Source organism: Rhipicephalus microplus, chromosome 7 (assembly GCF_043290135.1).
Source record: "Rhipicephalus microplus isolate Deutch F79 chromosome 7, USDA_Rmic, whole genome shotgun sequence".
NCBI lineage: Eukaryota > Metazoa > Arthropoda > Arachnida > Ixodida > Ixodidae > Rhipicephalus > Rhipicephalus microplus.
In genome coordinates, this window is record NC_134706.1 from 140,309,077 (window position 1) to 140,334,743 (window position 25,667).

Genomic DNA, 25,667 nt, shown 5'->3' on the forward strand with positions numbered 1-25,667 from the left:
ACTTTCGTGTTATAGCGATTTCTAAAAAGAGAGATCAGCCACGTTTTTTTTTTATTCCCTCCCCTCATATTTCAGCTACGGTTACCGAAGTGTCTGATGTAGGCAATACGCAACCGCAACTGACCCACCACCGTAATAGAGAAGCAATGAATGTGAAACAATGAATCGCATTGTACTCTCTATTCATTGTTCAAGTTGTTCCACAAATTGGAATGTATGGAGTAAGGCTAGCAGCTCGCTCTTTTAGCAGGTGACCTGGCGTAATTCAGGAAAAGCGCTGGCGTATGAAAACGTGCCAGCTCCACTGAGGAAGCTCGTCTCGTTCTTTCTATCGCTTTCAGGCAAGCTGAGAATGGGAACAAAATACTCATAATGGTATGAGCCGTCTTGCTAATTCCTGTTAAGGTAGTGCGTGCGCAATCGCGCCACAAGGTATGCAATTTCTACCGAAAACACGCAGCCCCGAAGCCATTCTACCCTCCTGGACTTTCCGTGGCCTTTAGCGCGACTAAAGACGACTTACGCGCTACCTTTCTGCTTGAGCCTTAACCGTTAGCAACACTTGTGGGTGCCCACTAGCACATAAAATACGCCGACGCGCGGGAGGATTTTATCACCTTCAGACTTTCTGTATAATTCCAAGAAGACTACAATAGTACCGCCTGGAGTGTCCATATAATTGATAACTAAATGAAAGAACATAAACCATGCCTGATGAGGCACTTCAATATAACTTCGCAGGCGATGAGGGACTTTTGCAGCACACATAAATTAGAGCCTATCATAACGAACAGACTTGCTCACGTGCCAGAAATAGTTTGATGCACCGGATGAGGAGACATGTACAAATACTCACCTCTGGCTAGGTCTTTTTAATTTGCTGCTATAGAGGCGCCATCACTATAACCTACTGATAGTAGAGTCACTCGGCTGCATGCTATAAATGCCTTTATTTTGTTGGAAAAAGAAATTCAAGGAGAAACTCGTCAATTAAAAGCATTATACTGGTTATGGTAGGTACTTATTCGGACCTGTGCTCCTCAGTGTTTGTTTTTTGTGATCGACTGATTGATACACCAGTTGGTTAGTTGATCAAAAAAAAAGGAGGTGCGATTAAGAAGGATTGCCGTCCGTGATTACTGATGCGTTGCGCTTTGAATCGTACAACAACATAGCTCAGTTTAAACTTCTTAGTGAGCGAGCACATCTATTTTTCTTCTCTGTTATCGCAGGGACAAAGTTCTGAAAGTGAGCCGAGGCCTGCACGACGTTCGGCCTATGAACATCGACCTGACGCTCTGCTACTTCCTCGTCTGGCTCACCATATTCGTCATGATCAGCAAGGGCATCAAGTGGTTCGGAAAGGTGCAGATGCCCTCCTTCGCTTAACTATATACACTATACTAAACACTTGACGGTCACATCACTGTTGGGGAATCGGTTTACCATGCCAGTATCAATCCACAGTGCTGATTGAGCGCGAAAAAATACCCCGAGAAAGAACACAGAACACAGCACTGGTCGTTATGCTCATGGTAAGCACGGCGCATGTCCTACCGGTATGGTATAAAGAGTGGAGTGACGCAAAAAATAATGTCAGTTGAGAGAAGCGCTGTCTTCTGCCTTCTTTCTTGTGGTGTCGTTTCGCGCTAAATCAGCACTATGAAGTCACACAAACTATCCCGCCAACGCGTTCTGTTGATTTATATGTCGTTTTCAAAAAAAAAAAAAAAAACGGAAGCAAGCCAGTTAACATTAACTGTTGTGGAAGAACAAAAATTACAGCATATCCACGGGGTGAATGATGACGAGTGGGCGAAGCTTCAGAGAGAATCATCGGTAAAACCGTGAATCTTCTGTGTGTAATTAACCCAGTCGATCATGATCTAAATACATCATGAGAAACACTGTGTGCGCGTATAGAAATCAACTTTTATTTGTTCTTCGAGACAATGGACTGCTTGCGGTGTCCCTTCATTATGACGGCTTCGTGGTCCATGAAATGAAGGATGAGCGCTTTTTGATTAAGTTGCAGTGGAAAATTTGCAAATACTAGGTCAATGCATGTTCCTCGGATCGTGATTGGTTTCATATGGTCATACGATATACACCTGAGTGCACATCTAGAAGCCACATGTTAGATAAGCCAATCATTGGTCGTGTCTGTGACATCAACGTTGACTTCACCGACGAGTATGACCGGTGCATTCTTGTACTGTTTAAATTTTAATACATACAAGCATCATCAGCTACATGTACCGCCATCTAGTTCCACATACAAGTACCGCCATCGGTGGCACATACCCGCTCTAGAGTGGGTATGTGCCTCCGGTGGCTACGTACACCACTCACAACAAACCCCATGGGATGTCCAGACTCGCGCCCTAAAGAGCTTCGTCCCTAAAAGGCACCCATATTGAGCGCTCTATTTAAAGAACATTGGTATAATACGAGTGTGAGAGAGGAAAGTCACGTGTGTGTAATCGCTTCGAAGGTGGGATCATGTGCAGCAAATGCAATACGAGTAGTGTTGATTAGAGTGCGTGAAGCGCGCAGACTCAGCTTGAGTCACTATAGCCTCGGGGCAGTCAATCAGAATTGTTTAATAAAAATGCAAAGAAAAAATATTGGTGGATCCACTTAAACTTCGCCTTTAACAGTTGAACGTTATAGCGACATCCTGTCCCCAGTGCGTATTCGAAGCACTTAGTGATTTAATTCTTTTCGGACTGGCTCTGCACCCAATACGTGACCTTTAGAGAATGTAATAGGTGATCGGCATTCAACCTTGAAATCATTATGATTATCTTGTTCTGACACCCGATGGCAGTGCACGCTTGTAACACATTACTGCATTAATTTCATGTCGCATTGTGAAGCATGCGTAGAGGACCGCTATGTTTGTAGAACATGAAAGTTGCGTTCACTGCATCTCCAAGAAGAGGAAGCTTTTTTTCACTGCATTCGCAAGCAGACTCGTGGCTTTGTAGTAGAACACGTGCCGGCCACGCAAACAACCCTAGTTCGAAACACATTCTAAACCAGAAGATTTTGTTTATCTTATTTACATCATCCTGGATTTTTCGTTCACGCTATTTGGCGCTATCACGTTAAAGCGCGTGGAGGTGGAGGGGAGCTGTTATTGCAGTACATACAGACGACTCGGAATTAAAGTGCTGCAAGTGAAAAGTCACCTGGCACCTCTAAGCGGAAAGAAGTGTCGTAGTGTAGCAACGAAAGTCTGGAAAATGGGATGAATATACAAAAACTCTGAGGTGACCGGACGTCATACTAACTATTTCAAGCAATGTGGTCAAGACATAAAGCCGTGAAACATGAAATAACAATAAAAACACGAACAAATATGTGTATTTATCGCGGATATGCAATGCTGATTTAGCGGATTGCCCCGCCGCGGTGGTCTAGTGGCTAAGGTACTCGGCTGCTTACCCGCAGGTGGCGGGTTCGAATCCCGGCTGCAGCGGCTGCATTTCCGATGGAGGCGGAAATGTTGTAGGCCCGTGTGCTCAGATTTGGGTGCCCGTTAAAGAACCCCAGGTGGTCGAAATTTCCGAAGCCCTCCACTATACGGCGTCGCTCATAATTATATGGTGGTTTTGGGACGTTGAACCCCACATATCAATCAATCAATTTAGCGGTATAAATGTGCACTAGCCACTTAAATCTCCGCTTAAAATTTTCCTCACAGCATCGTGATTCCGCAGCAACTTCAGGTTGTTTGTGACGTGATGCGCAATGCACTTGCGGACAGATCATTGTATTTTCTGTGTTTTGTGCAGATCGTGCTGGTGACGGCCACCGTTCCCTACCTGATGCTGTTCGCGCTTCTCATGAAAGGGGTATCCCTGGATGGCGCGAACTCGGGCGTCGGCTTAGTGTTCATCCCTATATGGCAGCACATTTTCACCTTTAAGGTAAGCGTGACAGCTGAGGCTCAGCAAACATCACGCAACAAACACGCTTAGACTACCTCATTATTGGGATGAGTTTTGCCCACAAAGCAAAGTAAGACTTCAGTTGAAATGATAGCGATTTGCACTGTTCATATACCAGCGATTAGGTTCGATCATGTTTCCCGTTCGATCTGATTACACACTCTATTATTCTTTACTAATAGATGAAAACGTTTATTGGCTTGTAACGTAGAAAGCAATTTTCGAAGCTGTGGCATCACAGGCACGTGGATCTAATCGATAAACCGTAAAAGCGAAACAGCAGAAGCTCGATCCCCCTCAACACGCAAACTGGTGTCTATATCAGAAAAAATTAGCCATACTGATATTGTGGTTATAATGAGCAAATGAATGTTTGTCACTGTGTTACCAGTGTTACACACAGCCGCCTACCTCCTGCCCCACTCTCGCGTTCTTTATCAATCTCGGTATCATCAGTTCCATTCGGAAACACACTGAATGAGGCATGTTCGCTAAACTTTATGGTAATTTCAATAGTACTGAATGCCGTAGGAATAGACATAAGGCCGCACTGAACTAAACAACTGAACGAAAATTTTGAAGCACTAAACTGAAGAAATGAAAAGAACAGACCGCACTGAACGAAAGCTTTTTACGTACATCGTCACGGGCTTGACTGTTACTGTCCTGACTGTTACTGTTGTGCTAGCGCTATGAACCGCTTTTTTTTATGAATCAAAGACTAAGCTTGTCTCGTGCTGTACAAAAGGTGTAGGCTAGGCAAAAAGAAATATGGAGCATAACAAATGAACAGAGGTGAATACAATAAAGACGCGGCATAGTATCAGTCGTTGTTTCATCGACAATCGTTTCCTCTTTTTCAATACATTCACAAATCTAGTGTTGGAGAAACGCAATCGAACAAGCTCTCACGTCTCTCTGCATCGCCACCGGCTGCCTGACGGTGCTGGCTAGCTACAATGACTTCTACAACGACATATTTCAGTAAGATTTGGAATTTCTTTAATTATGTTGAATGGTGCCGTCGTTACATTGCCAAATTGTCTCACTGATAGGTATTGAATAGACGTTGGCGACATTTTTTTTTTTAACGGAATGGTGTTGGAGCTCGTGTGGCAGAAATTTGAGCTGGCAAATAGAGAAAGATAATAATAAAAAATATAAAATAAATAATGCACATTTCTGCGTCTCAGTGAGGATCGAACCTAGGCCATCTCTATGGAAAGAGCTTTGTACCATAAAGCCCCAACATCTATTGATTCTGCTTTGAATAAAAAAAAAACAAGCGCGTGAACTGAGCTACGAGTAAGTGCACTCAGACATATTTATTGACCACCACCAGCAGCAAAATGATCCACAAAGGGAACAACGGCGCAGGTTCGCGTGCTGCCCCACGGACGTGTAGTGGGCCCTTCCCTGATTGCAAAAGGAATAATAGTGGCGTAATGGACACTTAACTGTGCTTGCAGTAGGCATTTAGTCATGCTTTGGTATGGCTAATGTAACGTGCAAAGTCATTCGTTTCCTGGCGCCACACTTGAGGCATGTCATGCACCAGAAACCGAATTCGGCTAGCAGCGCAGAAGGCACTGCGCACAAGTCTCGATTCTGCTATTGCGATCTGCTCTTGAAGATGAAGCTCGAGCGTCCTGCATTTCTTTTCATTCCTGGCTCTCAGGGACACGTGGTTCTTCGCCATAATGAACTTCGTTTGGGGCATGCTGTCAAGCACGGCGTTCTTCTCTGCGCTGGGCAGCGAGTCCTTCACACTGAACGTCACGCTTCCCGAGCTCGTATTGGACGAAAGTAAGGGCAGTAAAATGGATGGCATGCATTCGATCTCCCCCGTGTTTTGGGTGGCGTCGTAAACTATGTTCGTGCAAGATATGTGGGCATGTCACGTTAGAGTCTTATTAATGTGTGGAATGGACGTTGCTTTGTTGCTTGGTACAACGGCTAACTTCATTATCCTTAAGCGGGTAAGATACAAATATTGTGTAAGGTTAAGCTTAAGCTACACCTGCTGAGAGAAGATGTGATAAGCTTTGTTGAACCTTACAGTAATTCTGAACATCTTGCATGCGTCCGCGACTCTGGCAGAATAAGACAGTGGCACCCATGAAGCATGCGATTTTCTCCATGATTCAGTATTAATTTATTTTAGGCGCAAAGACCTTACCCAATGAAAAGAAGTAAGGTGAACACTTGCATAATGGAAAGACACTGAAAGGCGACAAACGTGTGGTGTTCCCCGCTATCCACGTTTCATAAGCAGGAGAACGCAAACCTTCATAGTTTTAAAGGTAATTGTCAAATTTACTGCGTCAAAATTGTTATCATTATTGTTTTTAATTATACTTAGGCATCCAAGAATCATGATAAGGGGAAAATTTTCAGGCGTCTTGGATGACTGGTGGTCACTATGATTTAATATAAATGAAACTTCTAATCTGTGCCTACTTTTTTCACTCTGAAAGTGTTCTTTCAAATGCCCTTCTTGTCCAATAACTGCAGAACCCTCGTTAGCAAGGTTAATTTCTGAAACTTTCTTGTCTCACCTTACTTCTCAGTGCAAAGCCTGGCCTTCGTCTCCTACATTGAGGCGCTGAGCAACCTGGCATTTCCGCAGATGTGGAGCGTGCTGTACTTCCTCTGCATGTTCCTCCTGGGTCTCAACTCCTCGGTGAGAAGAGCTGAATAAGCTTCGCGGGTTTTTGTTTTTTTTTGAAGTAGGAGTGAGATAAGCTAGGAGCTGCGCACTTAACCCGATGTCCGAGACCTCAGTCTGCAGAGAAGTTTTAATGATATTGCAGCTCACACTATGCAGGAGATGCAGAAAAAGTGTGCAGCTGGCCAGAAGGCCCGTTCGTCAGCCCTTGATAGCAGCCCAGTGATTGCCTGCCGTTATTTCATGGGTTTGTAGGACCCGCTGTTGCTTTTCAGTGGGGAACAAAATTAACGAACCAACGCCGGAACATTGAATGCTGGGATCGTCCCTTAGTGAGTCACATATCAGAGACGTACTTAGATGTCAGTCGTACCGTTCGGAACGGCTTCTTGCGACGTTTTCATCACGCATAACGAACAAAGTTTCAGTAAGCGGTTACGCATAACACAGCTTCTGGTACAAATACGTCGGAAAGAACATAAACAACAAAAATATGTAATGGCTCTCTTATCCAAGCCTATTTTTCCTCAGCATAGTCTCCTCAGAGGCTTTTGACTCTGCCTGTCCTGATTGTGGTGAGGTTAGTGACTTAGCACATATGCTCTAGCAGTGCCCTTTGTTACGGGGCCCAAGTCGGCTCACAGAAAAAGATAGGGACACTGCCTTAGAAGTTCGTCCAGAGAGCCCACGACGCGGCGGTGAGGCTAGGCCTCCCCGTTTCTACGTGGGAGCGGCCCACGACGTTGCTCTAAAGGAGCAGCGTTTCTCAGGTCCCAATAAAGTTCTCTGTCTGTCTGTCTGTCTGTCTGTCTGTCTGTCTGTCTGTCTGTCTATCTATCTATCTATCTATCTATCTATCTATCTATCTATCTATCTATCTATCTATCTATCTATCTATCTATCTATCTATCTATCTATCTATCTATCTATCTATCTATCTATCTATCTATCTATCTATCTATCTATCTATCTATCTATCTATCTATCTATCTATCTATCTATCTATCTATCTATCTATCTATCTATCTATCTATCTATCTATCTATCTATCTATCTATCTATCTATCTATCTATCTATCTATCTATCTATCTATCTATCTATCTATCTATCTATCTATCTATCTATCTATCTATCTATCTATCTATCTATCTATCTATCTATCTATCTATCTATCTATCTATCTATCTATCTATCTATCTATCTATCTATCTATCTATCTATCTATCTATCTATCTATCTATCTATCTATCTATCTGTCTATCTGTCTGTCTGTCTGTCTGTCTGTCTGTCTGTCTGTCTGTCTGTCTGTCTGTCTGTCTGTCTGTCTGTCTGTCTGTCTGTCTGTCTGTCTGTCTGTCTGTAATGGCTCTCTTTCTTTGTAAACACATAGTTGCAAACTGAAACTTCGGGAGAAGGGCTTGTTGGGTGAGCTAGATCAGCATTATTGTTGTATAAAGCTAAAAAAAACAGGGACAAAGAAAGAATCACACGAACACAACGCAAACTATTAGTTAATTGGATATTGTTGATTGCGCTGTATTCATGTGATTTCTTCTTCGTCCCCGTTTTTTTTGCGCTAAATTTTTCTACGTTGGAAAGCTGGATAATGGACGCGGTGTTTTGTGGTTAATTCGGCGAAAAGATGCCAGCCCTCGTTGCTATTATTGCTGCTCTGCCGTCACATGACGTGCCCTCAAGCGCAACTCACACATGGACTGCCCTACACTCCCTGAATGGTTATTCATTCTGTGCGCATGTAACAACACCGCAGGTGTGCCTCATCCACACAGTGCTGATGTCAATCACCGAGCAATTTCCCGGCCTCAAGGAGTTTAGGGTCGAGCTCACGCTCCTCTTCTGCATCGGTGCCTTCTTGGCAGGGCTCCCTTTGTGCACGCCCGTAAGTTAAAGGTGCTCCTCGCGCGTCGCTTATGAATGTGTCAAGAGAATCGAATGCTTTGAGCTAAGTATACCGCATTTACATGGTTTTAGGTGGACTTATTACAATTAAATGTGAAGTCCAAAGTATAGGGGTTGACCTACAACCAAAACGGGAACAGTGGCAGTGCCATCCACACGAGAAATCAGGGATGCTGTGGCATGGTTACAACATAAGTTTGCGCTCCGGTTCTACTTGTAACAAACATATGCCGCAAATCATTACGTATAACATGCACTCTGAGCAACGATTTGCAGACAGCTTTCTAAAATGATCTGTGCGTTTTGTTGCGAAGCTAGCTTGTTTATATGACTGTAGCACAATGTTGTGAAGCTTCTTTGGAGCACCAAAATCCTTTTTTTTTGGTCATGTGATTACAAAACTTTTTAGTTAGTTGGTGATACATTCCTACTTCATCGAGTACTACTTTTCAAGAGGACAAGGCAAAGTTTTAATGAAAAAAAATAATATTAGGAAATCCCCAAAAAACTGAAAGGATCAATTGTATCTATTCAGAACGATTATTCACAGTTGACACTTAAGAAACGGAAATGACTGTGGGACAGTTCTGCGAACGAAAATCGACAAGGAAAAAAGAGTTTTCTTAGTGCATGACTGGCCTATAGTTGATAAAGGTACAATTTATTGGGGTGAATTGCAAAACAGGCGAATAAAAGCAGGAGACCGTCAATCTTCCAAGCCACACTCGTGACCTATGCCAGCATTATGTAACAAACAGGCTACTAAATATTAATACCCGAAGCGTTGTGAAGAAAACTGAAGCATTCGAAGTGCTTCTGTTGCAATATGATCCACATGTTACGGTTGTTACCGAGACTTGGCTACACGAGCATTTGCCTGATGATGACGTCTTCCCCCCCGTCCTACACTGTTTTCCGTAAAGGCAGACGCGCTAGGGAAGAGAGGTAACTATATTGGTAAAACATTGTATCGATGCTGTTTTGTTGGATGGTGTTGTTGACGTAGAATGCTTATGTATTACGTATACATGCTTGGTTCATAATCTTGTTGTAATTGGGTTGTACAGACCCCCAGGCGGAGTTACTCCAGAATAACATAGCACACTGAAAAATTATGTGGCCAAATCTGAAAGTAAAAAGAGCCTACTTATTCATGACTTGCACTTACCTGGAGTATGCTGGGAGTGCCTTGACGCCGGCATGAACACTTCAAAACATGTTAACATAGTGTTTGATACTATGCTTATACATGACCTATTGCAAATAGCTCACGTACCCACGCGGTTACAGGGGGATTCCGCCTCGATATTAGATGTGTTTCTGAACCGTAATTTTACTGAACATACATTAGAAGTAGGTCAAGGTCTTTCTGATCATAACTATGTCTTCGCTTCCTTTCGTCGTGCTCTAGTAACTTTCCTCTGGCTCCAGTAACGGGAACCATTTGTGAATGGAACTGCCTTACATGCGATGAATTAATTGCCTTACCAGACAACCTTCTTCGCCCTTTATTGTTTCCGTTGTACAATTGCTATTTTATTTATATGTGTATTTTATTTTATTTGTATCTGTATTAACCACCTTGCTTTGACCTTGAGTCTGCAGTGTTGAATAAACAGATAAATAAATGAAATTAAATAAGTGCGTAACAGGAAGAGCTCTGAGCTCATCTATTAAGCCCGGGAGCATGTAGTCAGTCTGCTGACTACGCAAATAAAGTTTCTCTATGTAATACACTTAAGCATTTTTACGCCCTGCTCTTCGGAGGGTCGACCTCTATTCGAGTCGACTTACAGTGGTGTAAATACGGCAACATTCACCCGAAAGGGTGGAGTGCTGCTAGAGATAACAATGTATTGCAAACAATGTGGCAAGGTATACGCATTCGTTGGCTTCCCGAGAAATACATTGAACTGACGAGGTGCACTCACGCACGCATAGCCAATAGTACACGCATAGCAGTCGACGGCAGCGAACACTATCTCACGAAGCTGGCTTAATCAATAGTATAAACGGAAGTGAGGAAACGCATCTCACTGTCTCCGGCTGCAAAGACGGCGCAAACGAAGGGATCACCCATCTCGTTTTGCTAAGTGTATGCCTCGCAGTGCTACAAGTATTCACTCCGATCGACTTTCTTTCTCAAGCAGCGAAGTGGTATCATCGCCCATTCTGTTGTTTCCGTATACGAAATGTTCACGGCTTCCTTTTGAAATGTTTAGTCCCTAACAGTGTCCGTTTCTCGCGCCGTCAGAATTATGACACCTAGCTGTGCATTTGAACTTTTCCGTCGCCCTTGGCACTCTGAGCAGCGCAGCTTGTCTTTTTACAGACCGGACCTTTCTTCATGAAGATCCTGGAAACACACTTGGGTGGCTCGTTCCTGGTGGTCATCGCGTTCATTGAGGTCATCTGTTACTCGTGGGGCTATAGTAAGTCGGACACGTTCACGCTTACATTTAGGGCACCATGTGCGAAATACTGTTCCCTCTTTTCTTTACGGCATCAAAAAGTTTTACCCCAGCCGTGTGAACCTTATGAAGTGGCAAAGGTAGTATATGTTAGGGGCTGAACGTGGCCTGCTCGGCTTTTGTTTTTCTTGGCGTAGACAAAAGAAAGTCGAACCGCAGCCTGTCAAAGACCATGCGAAATGGTCCGAACGCCATCGCCAGAACAAGCGAGCAAATCTGGTTGTGGCAGCCCCGATGAAAGCGCGGGCCTTTCGTTGTTCGTGCTCGGCTCGTGCTACGGGCAGGAATGGCACTCTGTAGATCAAAAAGTAACGAGACCGCAAACTAAAAAGAGCCAAAGCAACCTAACCATTCAATATTAACGCCTAATTTCTGAGAAAAAAGTGTAACAGTAGTGTTACGAAAGTGGTTATTATTGAACAATGAATATTATCAATTTGATACTACAATAAAAAGAAGGAAGAGCAAGATTCTTTTCTCCGCTTGCGCGTTTTTTAAAGCCATAAGCAAGCCATAGCATTAACCGTAGAAGAAGGTCGTGTTTGAGGACGCGGAGAGGAAATGATTTGCAGTTAACCACATTGCTAGGCCAGTTTCAATCAGTGCTCGAAGATGACCAGTACAGCTTCATTCGATTGCAGATATCTCTTTCTGAAAAGTTCCCTCTAGAACGTGCGTTGAGCAACAGTGCCAGGAAGTGACTCGTAACAGTAGCATTGATGGCAAGCAGTGCCAAAGCGCGCTAGCAAAAAGGCGCACTTATATTGCATCTTTAATTTGTGAATGTACTGTGTCTCCAGTTTTACTTTTTTGACATTCATAAAAGCAACAAAGTTCAGCCAATATTTGTGTTATTTGTGGCAGGTGCGCCGCGCATTGCTTTGAGGTGTCTCTAAGAGCACCGGGAGGAAGGCATGCGTATGATTTACAATGAGCATAGGTTGAACTTACTCATGAGTTGACTCCCTTGGACTCACTCACATTCAGATGGTGCCCTGATTCTGAAGTCCGGATTAGTATAATGTTGGTGAGTTTGAGTCTGAGTGAGTCTTCAGCCCAAAATATATTTCATATATTCCAGTAAGCTCCACAAGTTTTGCCGCCTTGTGGCCAGGAGGCACACCACGGTCAGAAAACGCTCGAAGCGAATCGGGGGCGTTAGGCTCGCTCGGCATATTATCTTTAATTAGCAAGAAAATGGCTAAAAAATGTGCCAAAATAGTGGTTCAATATAGCCGAAATGTAGCCTTGGCGTGAACCTGAAATTTTTGTCGCCATCGGGGCCGTAAAGTAGCCACCAACGGCAATCCTGGCTACGGGCAAATTCGGCCCGGCGGCGGTGCGGACTTTTTTCATCGGTGGGCACGTGTGATGAACCATGGCACAGATGAGCAATGGCGTGGATGTAATTCCTCGTACACTCGTCGTTTTCTCTCGAGCTTTAAGAGCTGAACTTTTAAAACAACATAAAACACTTGCAGTACACCTGAACTTAACCATCAAAAGTAAAACGCGATAGCATAAGCGAGCCCCATTCGCATCACCTTACCAACCTAGCTTCGCCTGTACGAGTGGGCGAAGGAAAGGAACCTCTTTGTGAGTAAGAATGGCCCTTTAAAATTATTCCAGATTGGCTGGTGCAACTACGATTGCGTAGTCCTCACTGCGTCGTTATTCATTTTGCAAATCAGCAAAGGGCTCGCTGTGCGTCCGTAAGGGAACACGTGAACCTAGACAATTTGGTGATGATGTTGCTGATTTATGCGGATCATCAAACGTACTGATGAGAAATAAAATAAACATTATTATTATTATTATTATTATTATTATTATTATTATTATTATTAATATTATTATTATTATTATTATTATTATTATTATTATTATTATTATTATTATTATTATTATTATTATTATTCCTCAGCACCTTGTAAATGGTCGGCCTTAATCTGCGTACTCCTTGCGAAATTCACATTTTCACATCTGGAGCTAATTTACACATCTGCCACGCAATATTACACGAGTTAATGAAGACTTCCACCACACCAAAATATTCGTATAGGTTTTTTTAAATCACAAGCTTGCACGTCACTGCGTGTTAGGACACCTTCTTGCCACGCAGAAAACCAGGTTTCGATTCGCACTCGGCCAAGAGAAGTTTTTCATTTATTTGCATCTATCTCGAATTCTTGATCATACACAACGCTGATTTCTCGCTCACAACCAACACGGCTGACGTCAACACCGAGAACACACCTACTTCCTTCGAAACTAGCTCTTTAACGCCATCGCATTATTAGGCGTGTCAAAGCGAACTCATTTTCGTGAAAGTGTGACATTATTCACGTGGCTGACATCGGGTGTTGCTCTAAAGGACAACTGAGGTTCCGCTTACGCTCGATGGCTACTAGCCCAAAACTTGAGTACTAATATCGAAGTACCCGTTCGTAAGCACATACTGGTAGAATGAAAATACTTTCAAAAATTTAATCAATACTTCTTGTACCGAACAGCTAAAAATCACGAATCTTGCCGACACGGGAGGCAATTTCAGAAGTTGACAAAGTGGATACCTCAAATTTCAGATAAACAAACGTTTTTCCAAAATATTGGTTATATCTGCGGGGTAGCGTAGACAGTAAACTGCGCACTGCTTTAAGCTAAAGGAGCCATAATAGATTTCAGATTCTTGATCAGGACGATGTCAGGAGGCTCACAATCTCCTATTGTCCTGACCGCTGGTAATGCCTTGAGATTGTGTGAACAGTGAATAAAAATAAATATAAAATAAATATAAAATAAGATAACGGGGGCTCCACGAGTAATTTACATAAATTACTTGACCATTCTTAAGGGCCCCAATATGGCGTCTCTAAATATGGCGTCACTCGCAATTTCATGATGGTTTCACAAGTCTAACACCTGTAAGTTGTTGCTGTTCCTTTTGGTAGTTGTCATTAGGTAATAATAAGGGGTTTTACGTCTCAAACACCCATGTGAATACGAGAGAGACAATAGTGGAGGGTCCTGGAAAGTTCGACCATGTGGTGTTTCCTTAACTGCACTGACGTGGCGCAGTACAGGGCACTCTCGCATTTCGCCTTTATCGAAATGCGACCACCCCAGCCGGGATCGAACCCGCCACCTTCGGGACAGCAGCCGAGCACCCTAGCCACTGCTCCACCGCGGCAGACAGTTCGTAGTGAATGCTTCTTTATTGGGGACAAAAATGACCACGCTTTCACGCTGGCTCACTTAGTCACATAATGTGTGTCCTAGCTGTTCCTTTTTTCGCGATCGCGTTTGTTGTTGCATGCGTTATCTTTTTTTATATGGTGTAGAAAATCGGGCTGCTTGTTTGTCGGTGGACTGAACACTCTTCGCCTGACGAAGAAGAGACAGCATAGTACTCCAGAAAAGAATGCGTACATGGTCAGACCATCAACTGCTGGTGGCGTTAAAGGCTTCATCATTAGCGTCATGTTTACCGCTAGTAAGATAAATCAGCAGCATTAAAGGCCTAATGTTTTTAGAGTATCTTACCAAATACTCTTGTTTCAGCGGCAAGACGGCTGCTGTTCGACATCGAGTTCATGTACACGGTGCAATCGTCCATTGTGTACAAAGTGCTCTGGAGCTTCTTGGTTCCACTCATGCTCCTGGTAACAATGGAGCCTTTAATATGCTCAATGTCCTATATACATGAATGACGCGGAGATCTTTCATCAACACGAATGTTTTTTTCTGTGAAAAAGATAGCGCCACATAAGGTGTGCTTATGATGCCCTGTCCTTGTCACATGCAAGTCTAGGTGATCGCTGGGCTATAAATAGCTGCATGTTTGCAGTCACAAAATGGCTATTTCGCGTGCGTGTAGCTGATCGCCATACCGCGAAAAAAAAGATATAAGTAACATACAGTTAACTTGTTCTTGATGCTGCTGATATTTTTGTCAATTGTTCTTCAGTTATCGGGTGCGCAGTAACTTTCGTACGACAGTGATAGGTGCTAATGTTTTTTGTTCGCAGTGTATGAATCATTGGTGCCCTACATATAGGACGGCTCCAAAACTATTGTTTGAAAGAGGTTCATTTAAAAAGAAATAAAAATCCTATTCTGTTTTCTGAGGTCGTAGAAGCAATATCATTTTGTGGAAATAAATTAGCTTTGTTAATTTTCTTAAGTTCGGGCATATCTTGGTTAAGCAAGGGGCTTCGCTATATTTGCTCATTCCGTTATTGCCGTGCACGAGCTTGTGTTATTATGACGTGGGCGGCCAATGCGCCACATAAAAACGAGCAATACGAGTTCTCTCCTTGTCCGCGTGTTATCTTCGTTTGTCGCAAACATTAGGGATACGGACACGTGAGTTCCAGCCTACATGGCCTCTTCTAGTAACGTAAGAAAGTCATGCGAACTTACAAGTACTCTTGCTTCAAGAATACTGTTCCCTTTCAGAGTAATTTGTCAAGGTTCATTATAGCGCTGTCGCTAAATTTCTCGGAGAACGCCTTTGACGCAAGCAATGATAGCAATAAATGGTGGTTTTAGGAAGTCCCTACTGCAGTTCTTCCTGCCATCTAACTTGTTGCCAAAACCAGTGGAAAAAAAAAAAAACATGGCTCTCACGGCAACGACTGAAGTGCGTAAGTGTTGCTGTTTGCCGTGTCATCGGATACCGAGTTGCTATAGCTACTGGTCTTCAACACTATTAGTTGAGCATAGTTAGTAGAAGACGCTGATATAAAGTCACCGGTGAAGCTGACAACAAGGCGTTATTACACTTCACGCAGTGTAGAATTGGTTTATTGATCGAAAGACGACCAAAACATCTTCTTTGCTTTCACGGCAAACTAAGTAAAAGGTGAGGGGAAGAGTGCCCAAGAGACATTGTATGTGTTCATAAAAGGCGCCTACGGGTAAAAAGTTGGAGACTTACAAAAAGGGTTCAACATTTATGGCGGCATATTACAAGAAGCAGCGCTAGACGACAAGAATACAAAAAGAAAAAACACAAACGTAGTGCTAACACTCAAGGAAAAATTTACTATCATACTTGTTATTCATACAGAACGATGAATGGTTAACAAAGCAAAGTAAACAAAAGGATAGTCTGCTCGACTCGCATGAGACATCTCCACCATCAGGACGTGCCATGTCATTTCAAAAGGGAGGAATATACAAAGCTATCGTTTTTTGTGGGACCATGCGAAAAAATTCCCGCTCACATATTTATCTGTCATGTTGTTTGGTCCATGTGCTTCTATAATTTCGCGAGTCGTTCTGCTGTGAGCCTTATTTAGGATGCGCATATTTTCAAAGTGTAGGACGCAGCCACACTTCTGGTAATGAATCCCAAGATAGCCTGACAGAGCTTTTTCAAAGACGACAGTCTTTCTTGAAGACCTTGGACGAAAAAATTTTGGTCTGTCTGTCTGTGTGTACGTTTGTCTGTTTGTCCACCTTTACCGATACCTCAAACGGTTGACCCCATCCGCAGCGCCCACTAGTATTGCTCAAAGTTCAGTGTTCATGCTTGTGCAATTGTCAATTAAAAAGCAATCATTCCGCATATCTGAGGTACCATAACAACACTTCGATGTTTTGAATGTGTGCCTTTACACTAGAGATGGCACACACAAGTGATTCCAAGGACCGTAGCCTTAAACACGCTGCACTGACAGTGCAACGTGGTGCTCAAGAAAGGCTAGTGTTACCAACGCTTTGCTGAAACGACACGGTGGTGGCACCTAGCCGTCGCTTTGCGTTCTACACCTTAACGCCTCCGAGGATGGCACGCAACTTTCTCCACAGGCACGCATGCCTTTCTGTGTTTTCTAAGATAACTGGCAGACGGCGCTCGCGTCTAACGTGCCTCTATGCGCTCGTTCGCCTGCGCTGCACGCTCGAGGCACTAGTATGCAGTGCCTCCGGAGTACCTTTCACCAATTTTCTTGCGCAGAACATCAAATAAATGTTCTGTTCACTCTCTCAAGGCGCAAGACTATCGTCTTTCGGCGGCATTTGCACTGTACCATGCAGATCCGGGGCCAATTTTTTTCACATTGCTTGCCCCTTTGTCGTTTATATATTGGTCGTGTTGGCTTATATATACGCGCTAACACGACAGTGGCACAGGACACACAAACCCTCATTACAATTAAGAAACAATTGACGGTGCTTCATGAGTATGGCTGTGTGAATCGTGGATGTCATAGTCCACTGAAATACTAGTCTAATAATACTCGAAGAATTTTTCGCATAGCATAACAACTATTTCAAAAGGAGCCCTAAAAAATTACTCTAAGAATTTTGGAAACCACTCAAGAGTACCATAACGTTTACTTTAAAGAAATATTTACTACCCTTGACCTAGGACGATTAAGTTTAAACCCCTACTCTCCTACCCCGCCACTCGGAAAAAAAGCCACACACCTATACAACAGTAACTAGAGCATTAAAAATGTTTTGGAATGGCCGGCTGAAAAAAAAAAAAAACAGAAGTGACTGTAGTGTTCAAGGCCAAAGTTCAGGGTAAGATGTAAGCTAGAAGAGATGAAAAATTTGTGATCATTGACTCTCAATTAAGTCAATGTTTTGACAAGCGGAATTGTCTATACTTGGCGAAACATCGGCTTCAGCGGCCTCCCGTGGTCACGAATTTTTCTATCTGTTGTGTTGATAATGGAATTTTGTCAGCGTTCTCTTTTAATAAAAGTGATACATAAATATGAAATATTGAGCCAAGATGAAATTTATGGATTGAAGACTCTGTCGCTTAAGCGACACTAGAGCTTTCAGTAAAAATGCCTTCATACTGTGACCTATATAGTGTCCACAGCCCCGTAAATGTTTGGGCAGCGTGCATTGTGGTTTTCGATGAATGAGGCAAGAAACGTTGCTTTTCTCTTTTCCAACGTTTTGTTGCTTCGAGGATATTTTTGAAATTTTATTCGACAAATATTTGGTGTTTCTAATATACCCTATAGGGCATCCTGAACTGAAAAATCGGGTTGCCACATAAGACGCAGGCATGTGAAATCTTCTGCTTCAGGTGGAGGGGGCGTGTTTTCATTTCAGTTCACTGTCGCCTTTCATTCCAACCCTTTACCACTGAAGTCATTACGATCAGGAACGAGGTATGAGAAGAGGGGGAGTAGGTGGCACTTCACCCTTGTATCTTGTCGATAACCCCACTCTTTTTCTTTATTTTATTACTAGGCAGGAGAGTTGAATGCAGTGCTTACTCAGCAGAAACGCATTGCATGCCCTTTTAAATGTCTAAATCTCGTCTACTGTACACAAAAATTGAAGGGGTTCATTTCATGTGCAGCTTGAATCTTCTATTCATGCGACGTTTACTTTCTAGCCTAGGTGACATAAGTCATGTAACGTTCGTGGCTTAGATTTTAACACTGAAACTTATCGCAGGCTGTTACGCTGCATGGTCAGTTTCTCTAGAAAGGATTCTCGTGTCGTTCTGTGCAGTTATGCTACCTGTCGGGACTGTTCAGCACGTCACCCGTTGTGCTCAGAGGATACACGTTCCCTTTGTACGTGGACATTGGGGGCTATTTGCTGCTGCTGTTCATCTTCTGCCAGATCCCACTCTACGGCCTCAGCTGGTTCAAACAGCGGGGATACGTGAGTGCTCTTCATGCGCTTGTGTTAGCAGTGCCATGGTGGAGCTCAATTGCTCTCTCTCTCTCTCTCTCGAAACCAAGGAAGGAGGAGCAGATAGAAGGGTTCATTTTTGTTGTTGTCCGGCACAATAATAATGAGATCTCGCAGACAAGGATGCCAATGAAAGTATCGGAGATGTCATTAAAGGAAGTTTAATGAATATGCAAAGAAAAAATGTGGAAAGATAACTTGTCGCCGCGAGGGACCGAAGCTGCAACCTTTAAACAACGCGTCTCGTGCTCTACCACTCAGCTACGGTGGCGGTCATCCCTGTGGTCCATTTTTTAGGGTATGTACATTTAAACGTGGGAGAGTCCGTCAGCGCCACCTGCAGTCATTAGAAAACCAACCACAGCAAGTAACGTCGAAGCGGAAGTGAATCAGAAGAGTTGTGACGGCAGTTAGTAATCTCACGGGTATAACGCGATTCGAATGGATTTTGACGTTATGGGAGAGAAATGAAGTGACGTAGCGGAAGTCTGTAGAGTAAAACAAACGGTCTAGTGGCTAAGGTACTCGGCTGCTGACCCGCAGGTCGCGGGTTCAAATCCCGGCTGCGGCGGCTGCATTTCCGATGGAGGCGGAAATGTTGTAGGCCCGTGTGCTCAGATTTGGGTGCACGTTGAAAAAACCCAGGTGGTCGAAATTTCCGGAGCCCTCCACTACGGCGTCTCTCATAATCATATGGTGGTTTTGGGACGTTAAACCCCACATATCAATCAATCAGAGTAAAACAAACAGCAAAGCGTAGGTGCCGCCAACGTGGAATTCTTTCGCACCTTCAGCTGAATGTTCCCAGAATCTTCGATTTTCTGTATGCGATTAGCACTAAAAATTCAATAGTAAGAACTTCTAAAGTATAACAGTTGAAGCTATTGAGAATGTGAAGGTGGTTTTAACGGCGGAGCTTTTCGCTGCACCGGGTAGTCCGAACAGAAATTATCAATATGAATGTATATATATATATATATATATATATATATATATATATATATATATATATATATATATATATATATATATATATATATATATATATATATATATATATATATATATATATATTGTACAGAAGCCGCCGAACACTGAAGTGGGTCGAACTCTTATGTGCTTTCTAGTGGGTCTGCCCAAAGAGAACGCCGCTCGCGCGGAGACCCCGTGTTTTGGCCGTTACTGTCGCCATTGTGTAGACTCGCTGTGTGCCGGCTAATAAACGCCATAACAAATTGGTGGAGAGTGCTACGATCCCCTTCGATGCCCTTGGAACTACGCTCACGTACACTGCAATCTACCATGTCCCACGACGCCTCTCAGCAAACGCCTCCTCCCATGCCACCCCCATGTCCCGGTGTCCCCAGGATCCGCGATCCACCCATCTTCACGGGCGCCGATGGCACTGACGTGGAGGACTGGCTTGCCATTTACGAGCGCGTGAGCGTCCCCAACAAATGGGACGAGGGCGGCAAGTTGACAAACTTGGTGTTCTACCTTGCGGGCGTTGCAAGTTTGTGGTACACCAACCACGCGTCCGAGTTTGCAACCTGGTCCGGTTTCAAGACTGCTATCACCAACGTTTTTGGCCGCCCTGCCGTTCGCAAGCTGCAAGCCGAGCAGCGCTTACGCGAACGCGCTCAGCAGGCCGGTGAGTCATTCACCAGTTACATTGAAGATGTCCTGGACTTGTGCAAGAAGTCGAACGACAGCATGTCCGAATCAGACAAGATCCGGAACGTCATGAAGGGCATTGACGATGATGCCTTCACGATGCTGCTTGCCAAAAACCCAGGCACAGTAGCTGAGGTCATCACGCTGTGCCAGAGCTACGAGGAGCTCCGCCGGCAGCGTTCGATGACCCGTCGCTCCACACCACGAGATGCAGGGCTTGCAGGCTTGGAAGCGAGCTGTGATCAGGTGGCACTGCTGGCAGATCTCAAGTCCTTCATACGTGAGGAAATCGCGCGGCAGTTCTCTCTCCTGCCCTTTGCCCACCCACCGGCTGCTCAACAATCGGCCACTACCATTCTTCCACCCATCCGCCGAGCGATTGAGCAGGAAATAGCGGAGGTCATGCCTGCGTACCACCCACAACAACTTCCGGCCCCTGCACCCCCAAGTTACGCCCAAGTGGTCGCAAGGCCGCCTCCAGTCGTTCAAGCGCCTGCACCAGTGACTTACGCCGAAGCTGCCGCACGACCTCCGTCCTTTGCAGCGGGTATGCCGGCTGCATATGTTGGCGCAACCCCTCAGCCTCATTTTCAGCCCACCATGCAGCCTTTCCAGACACCGTTCCGGGCGAGACCCACCCCGGCAAACCGATGGCGCACACCCGACAACCGGCCCATCTGCTTTGCTTGCGGTTACGCCGGTCACGTAGCCCGTTATTGCTCTCGACTACAGCCGGCTCCCACTTCTCCTGTTGCTGGCCACCTTAGCCGTTCGTATAACGGGGAACTGCCGTCTGTGCCACTGTCGTCTCGCCCAGGTCCGTCTGCTCGAAGGTCGCCGTCTCCACGACGTCGGTCTCTGTCCCCCATGCGGCCAAGTTCTTCTGCTCATGAGCGGGAAAACTAGTCGTCGCAGTCCCAGAGGCAAGGACTGCGACGCTATCGCATTGTGAAAGCCCTCAGAGCCGCCCATCTAATGTCATTGACGTGCTTGTGGACGGTGTTCATGCATCTGCTCTTATTGACACTGGAGCTGCGGTATCAGTTATGAGCGAAAACCTTTGCCGCTTGCTTCGAAAAGTGACGACGCCGATTTCTGGACTGTCCCTTCGTACCGCTAGCTCACATCGTATTAATCCTACAGCAGGCTGCACAGCTCGCGTTGTCGTTCAGGACGTTCTGTATGTCGCCCAATTCATCATCATTCCTGCATGCTCTCATGACGTCATCTTGGGATGGGATTTTCTCTCCCGCAACGACGCCGTCATTCATTGTGCCGCCACCGAAATTGAACTCTCGCCCTTCTCGCATTTGACGCCAGAAGACGGTCCCTCGACACTGAACAAGATTCTTGTGAAAGACGATACTATAGTGCCTCCAAGCTCGACGATGGGCGTATCGGTCTACTGCACCGGTCTCTCCGACACAATTGCACTTGTTTCGCCATCCTACCGTGCTTCCAGGAGGAAAGGGTTGCTAGTACCTTTCGCGACCGTGCAAATCACCCAAGGCAACGCCGCTATTTTTGTGACCAACCCATCCCCGTACACTGTTACCTTGGTTCAAGGGGAATGTCTCGGCAGAGTGGAAGCAGTTGACGACGCACAAGTCCTGGACGTACCCGAAGACTCGCGTTGTCCCGATTCACGTACCATCAGTGCTGTTTCTACTTCTGACCCATCATCTCCTGATGTATTTGGCCCATTCATTGATGACAACCTTACGTCAATGCAGCGTTCCCAGCTTCTAGACCTGTTGCAAGAATACCGTTCTTCTTTCGATGTCGGGCGAAGTTCTCTCGGTCGCGTGTCCACTGTTACGCATCGTATTGACACTGGTGCCCATCCACCATTACGGCAACGTCCATACCGCGTGTCGCCTGCTGAACGCCGGCAAATTAACGAGCAGGTTGACGATATGCTCCGACGCGACGTCATTCGGCCCTCGGTCAGTCCATGGGCGTCTCCTGTTGTTCTTGTTGCGAAGAAAGATGGTTCTGTGCGGTTCTGTGTGGACTATAGACGGCTCAATAAGATCACTCGCAAGGATGTCTACCCACTGCCGCGCATCGACGACGCAATTGACAGCCTTCACGGAGCCCAATTTTTTTCTTCTCTCGATCTGCGCTCGGGGTACTGGCAAGTACCCCTGGCTGATGACGCTCGACCGAAGACTGCCTTCATCACACCCGACGGCTTGTACGAATTCAACGTCATGCCGTTTGGTCTGTGTAATGCACCTGCGACATTTGAGCGCATGATGGACACCGTACTGCGCAACTTGAAATGGCACACGTGCTTGTGTTACCTCCATGACGTTGTTGTCTTCGCTCCAGATTTCTCCACCCATCTCCAACGTCTAAAAGAAGTTTTCGCACGTGTGAGCAATGCCGGCTTGCAACTAAATCTGAAGAAGTGCCGCTTTGCAGCACGCCAACTCACCATCCTAGGGTACGTCGTGTCCAAGGATGGCATTCTTCCTGACCCAGCCAAGCTTCGGGCCGTGGCCGAATTCCCAAAACCTGCGTCCGTCAAAGAACTGCGTAGTTTCGTGGGCCTGTGCTCATACTTCCGACGCTTTATACGAAACTTCGCCACGATTATATCACCGCTGACGAAGCTCCTCGGAAGTAACGGGCCCCTCAATTCGTGGTCGTCAGAGTGCGACAACGCGTTCTTGAAGCTCCGCCACTTGTTGACGTCTCCTCCCATTCTCCGCCACTATGACCCTACGGCCCCAACAGAAGTGCACACGGACGCCAGTGGTGTAGGCCTCGGCGCTGTCCTGGCGCAGCGCAAACCCGGGTTCTCTGATTATGTTGTGGCATATGCAAGCCGTACGCTCACAAGAGCCGAGACAAACTACACCGTCACGGAAAAAGAGTGCCTGGCGATCGTCTGGGCTCTTACAAAGTTTCGACCTTATTTGTATGGTCGCCCATTCGATGTCATCACTGACCATCATGCACTATGCTGGCTGTCATCATTGAAGGATCCCTCAGGCCGCCTCACCCGTTGGGCTCTTCGCTTACAAGACTACGACATCCGCGTCCTCTACCGCAACGGACGCCAGCATGCTGACGCCGACGCCCTCTCGCGCTCCCCTCTGCCTGAAGCTAACGTGCTCTGCTCAGTATCCTCGGTTGTTGTTTCTGCCATTGATGTTGACATCATCGCTACCGAACAGCGAAAGGATAATTGGATCGCCCAACTGCTCGACTTGCTCTCTGATCCATCCGCAACGCCATCCACGCGTGCCTTGCGTCGTCGAGCTCACCATTTCGCCATTCGTGACGGCCTCCTACACCGACGCAATTACGATGCCGATGGCCGGCAGTGGCTACTCGTGATACCCCGCAGTCTGCGGTCGGAGATATGTGAATCCTTCCATTCTGATCCACAGTGCGCGCACTCTGGGGTATTCAAAACCTACCATCGCATTAGACAACGCTACTTCTGGCGCGGGATGTACCGCTACGTCCAGCAGTTCGTTCGCTCCTGTCTCGCTTGCCAACGCCGTAAACCGTCCGCACACATGTCACCAGCCGGTCTGCAACCGCTACCTTGCCCTGACCGTCCGTTTGGGCGCATAGGTATCGATTTGTACGGACCACTTCCTCTGACGTCCACTGGCAACCGCTGGGCCATCGTCGCCGTAGATCATTTAACGCGATACGCCGAAACCGCCGCTCTCCCTGCGGCTACTGCGCGTGATGTTGCGTCCTTCCTACTACATCGATTTATATTGCGCCACGGTCCACCCCAGGAGCTTCTCAGCGATCGAGGCCGTGTCTTCTTGTCAGAAGTCGTCGATACCATTCTCACTGAGTGCCATTCTGTCCACCGCAAAACTACTGCTTACCACCCGCAGACGAATGGTCTGACCGAACGCTTTAACCGCACCCTCGGCGACATGCTGTCGATGTACGTCGCCGCCAACCACACGAATTGGGATACCATACTGCCCTTCGTCACTTACGCCTACAACACCGCCCCTCAGAGCACGACTGGTTTTTCACCTTTCTTTTTGCTGTACGGAAGGCACCCGTCACACACCATCGACACGATACTCCCGTACATGCCGGATCCATCTGAGTGTACACCTATTTCCGAGACCGCCAGGCTTGCTGAAGAGTGTCGCGAGCTTGCCAAGACTTTTACGACGCATGAGCAAGAGCGGCAGAAGAGTATTCGTGATGGCTCCGCCACTTCTGAGCCCACCTTCCTTCCTGGTGCCCTTGTATGGCTCTCAATCCCGACCTCTGTAGCTGGCCTTTCTTCCAAACTACTCCCGAAATACGAAGGTCCCTACCGTGTGATCGAGCGCACATCTCCGGTCAACTATCTTATCGAGCCAATTGAACAATCTTCGGACATGCGCCGCCGCGGGCGCGACATAGTCAACGTGGAGCGTCTGAAGGCTTACTATGACCCGCTCGTAGTGACAAGCTGTTAGGTCGCCAGGCGGCTCCCTCTTCGACCCCGGGGTAATTGTACAGAAGCCGCCGAACACTGAAGTGGGTCGAACTCTTATGTGCTTTCTAGTGGGTCTGCCCAAAGAGAACGCCGCTCGCGCGGAGACCCCGTGTTTTGGCCGTTACTGTCGCCATTGTGTAGACTCGCTGTGTGCCGGCTAATAAACGCCATAACAATATATATATATATATCACACATTCACGATGAACAAGGTATGCATAAGGCTCTATCGATTATCGATTGGATCAAAGTTTCTAGAGTTTCAAGGTTCGTGCCCTGTAGTAAAGCACTAACAGGTGTGTGATGACGATAAGAATTGAAAATGACTCTGATCTGTCGCTGTATGTTCTCGATTTCAGTTGTAGTTGACTGGGTGTAAGGACCGCCGGCAGGAGCGTCATAGAACAATGGTGTAATGAGTGTATTGTACGCCAACAATTTTATATTACTCGTACGTTCAGACAAGGTGATACTCAGATATCCAAACTTTTTCGTGACCTTTCTTCAACGTAAGCGAAATGGCAATTTCATCTAAGGTCTGACCTGATCACTAATCCAAGTTACACATATTCAGTCACAAACTATAAGCTAAGCTATGACGGCTAATGTTGTATAGAAAGGTGATCACTTCTTTTTGCTTGTTACGAATCTTATGACCATCGGTACAGTGTTCAATAGGTTGAGGTTTACTTGCCATTCCACGCCGCATGTAGGTATAACGAATAAAGATAAATTCAGCAGAGGCTTGTCTGCCTCACTGCGAATTTCTCGGTAGAGTATGATGTCATCGGCAAACAGCTGAATGTTAACTTGTACGTTTTTTACTATG

General features: G+C 45.6%; 1 protein-coding gene across 1 annotated transcript in view; it reads left to right on the forward strand.

Moving 5' to 3' along the window:
- Positions 1 to 5,640: 5,640 nt before the first annotated feature.
- The window catches only part of LOC119179041 (uncharacterized), a 64,685-nt gene continuing 44,658 nt past the window's right edge, over positions 5,641 to 25,667 (forward strand). The window contains exons 1-6 of the mRNA XM_075870132.1: positions 5,641 to 5,762; positions 6,527 to 6,639; positions 8,397 to 8,525; positions 10,878 to 10,977; positions 14,578 to 14,678; positions 18,505 to 18,660. Of these exons, the coding sequence (XP_075726247.1) occupies positions 5,657 to 5,762; positions 6,527 to 6,639; positions 8,397 to 8,525; positions 10,878 to 10,977; positions 14,578 to 14,678; positions 18,505 to 18,660 (705 nt within the window). The 5' untranslated portion in view covers positions 5,641 to 5,656. The remainder of the gene's footprint in view (positions 5,763 to 6,526; positions 6,640 to 8,396; positions 8,526 to 10,877; positions 10,978 to 14,577; positions 14,679 to 18,504; positions 18,661 to 25,667) is intronic.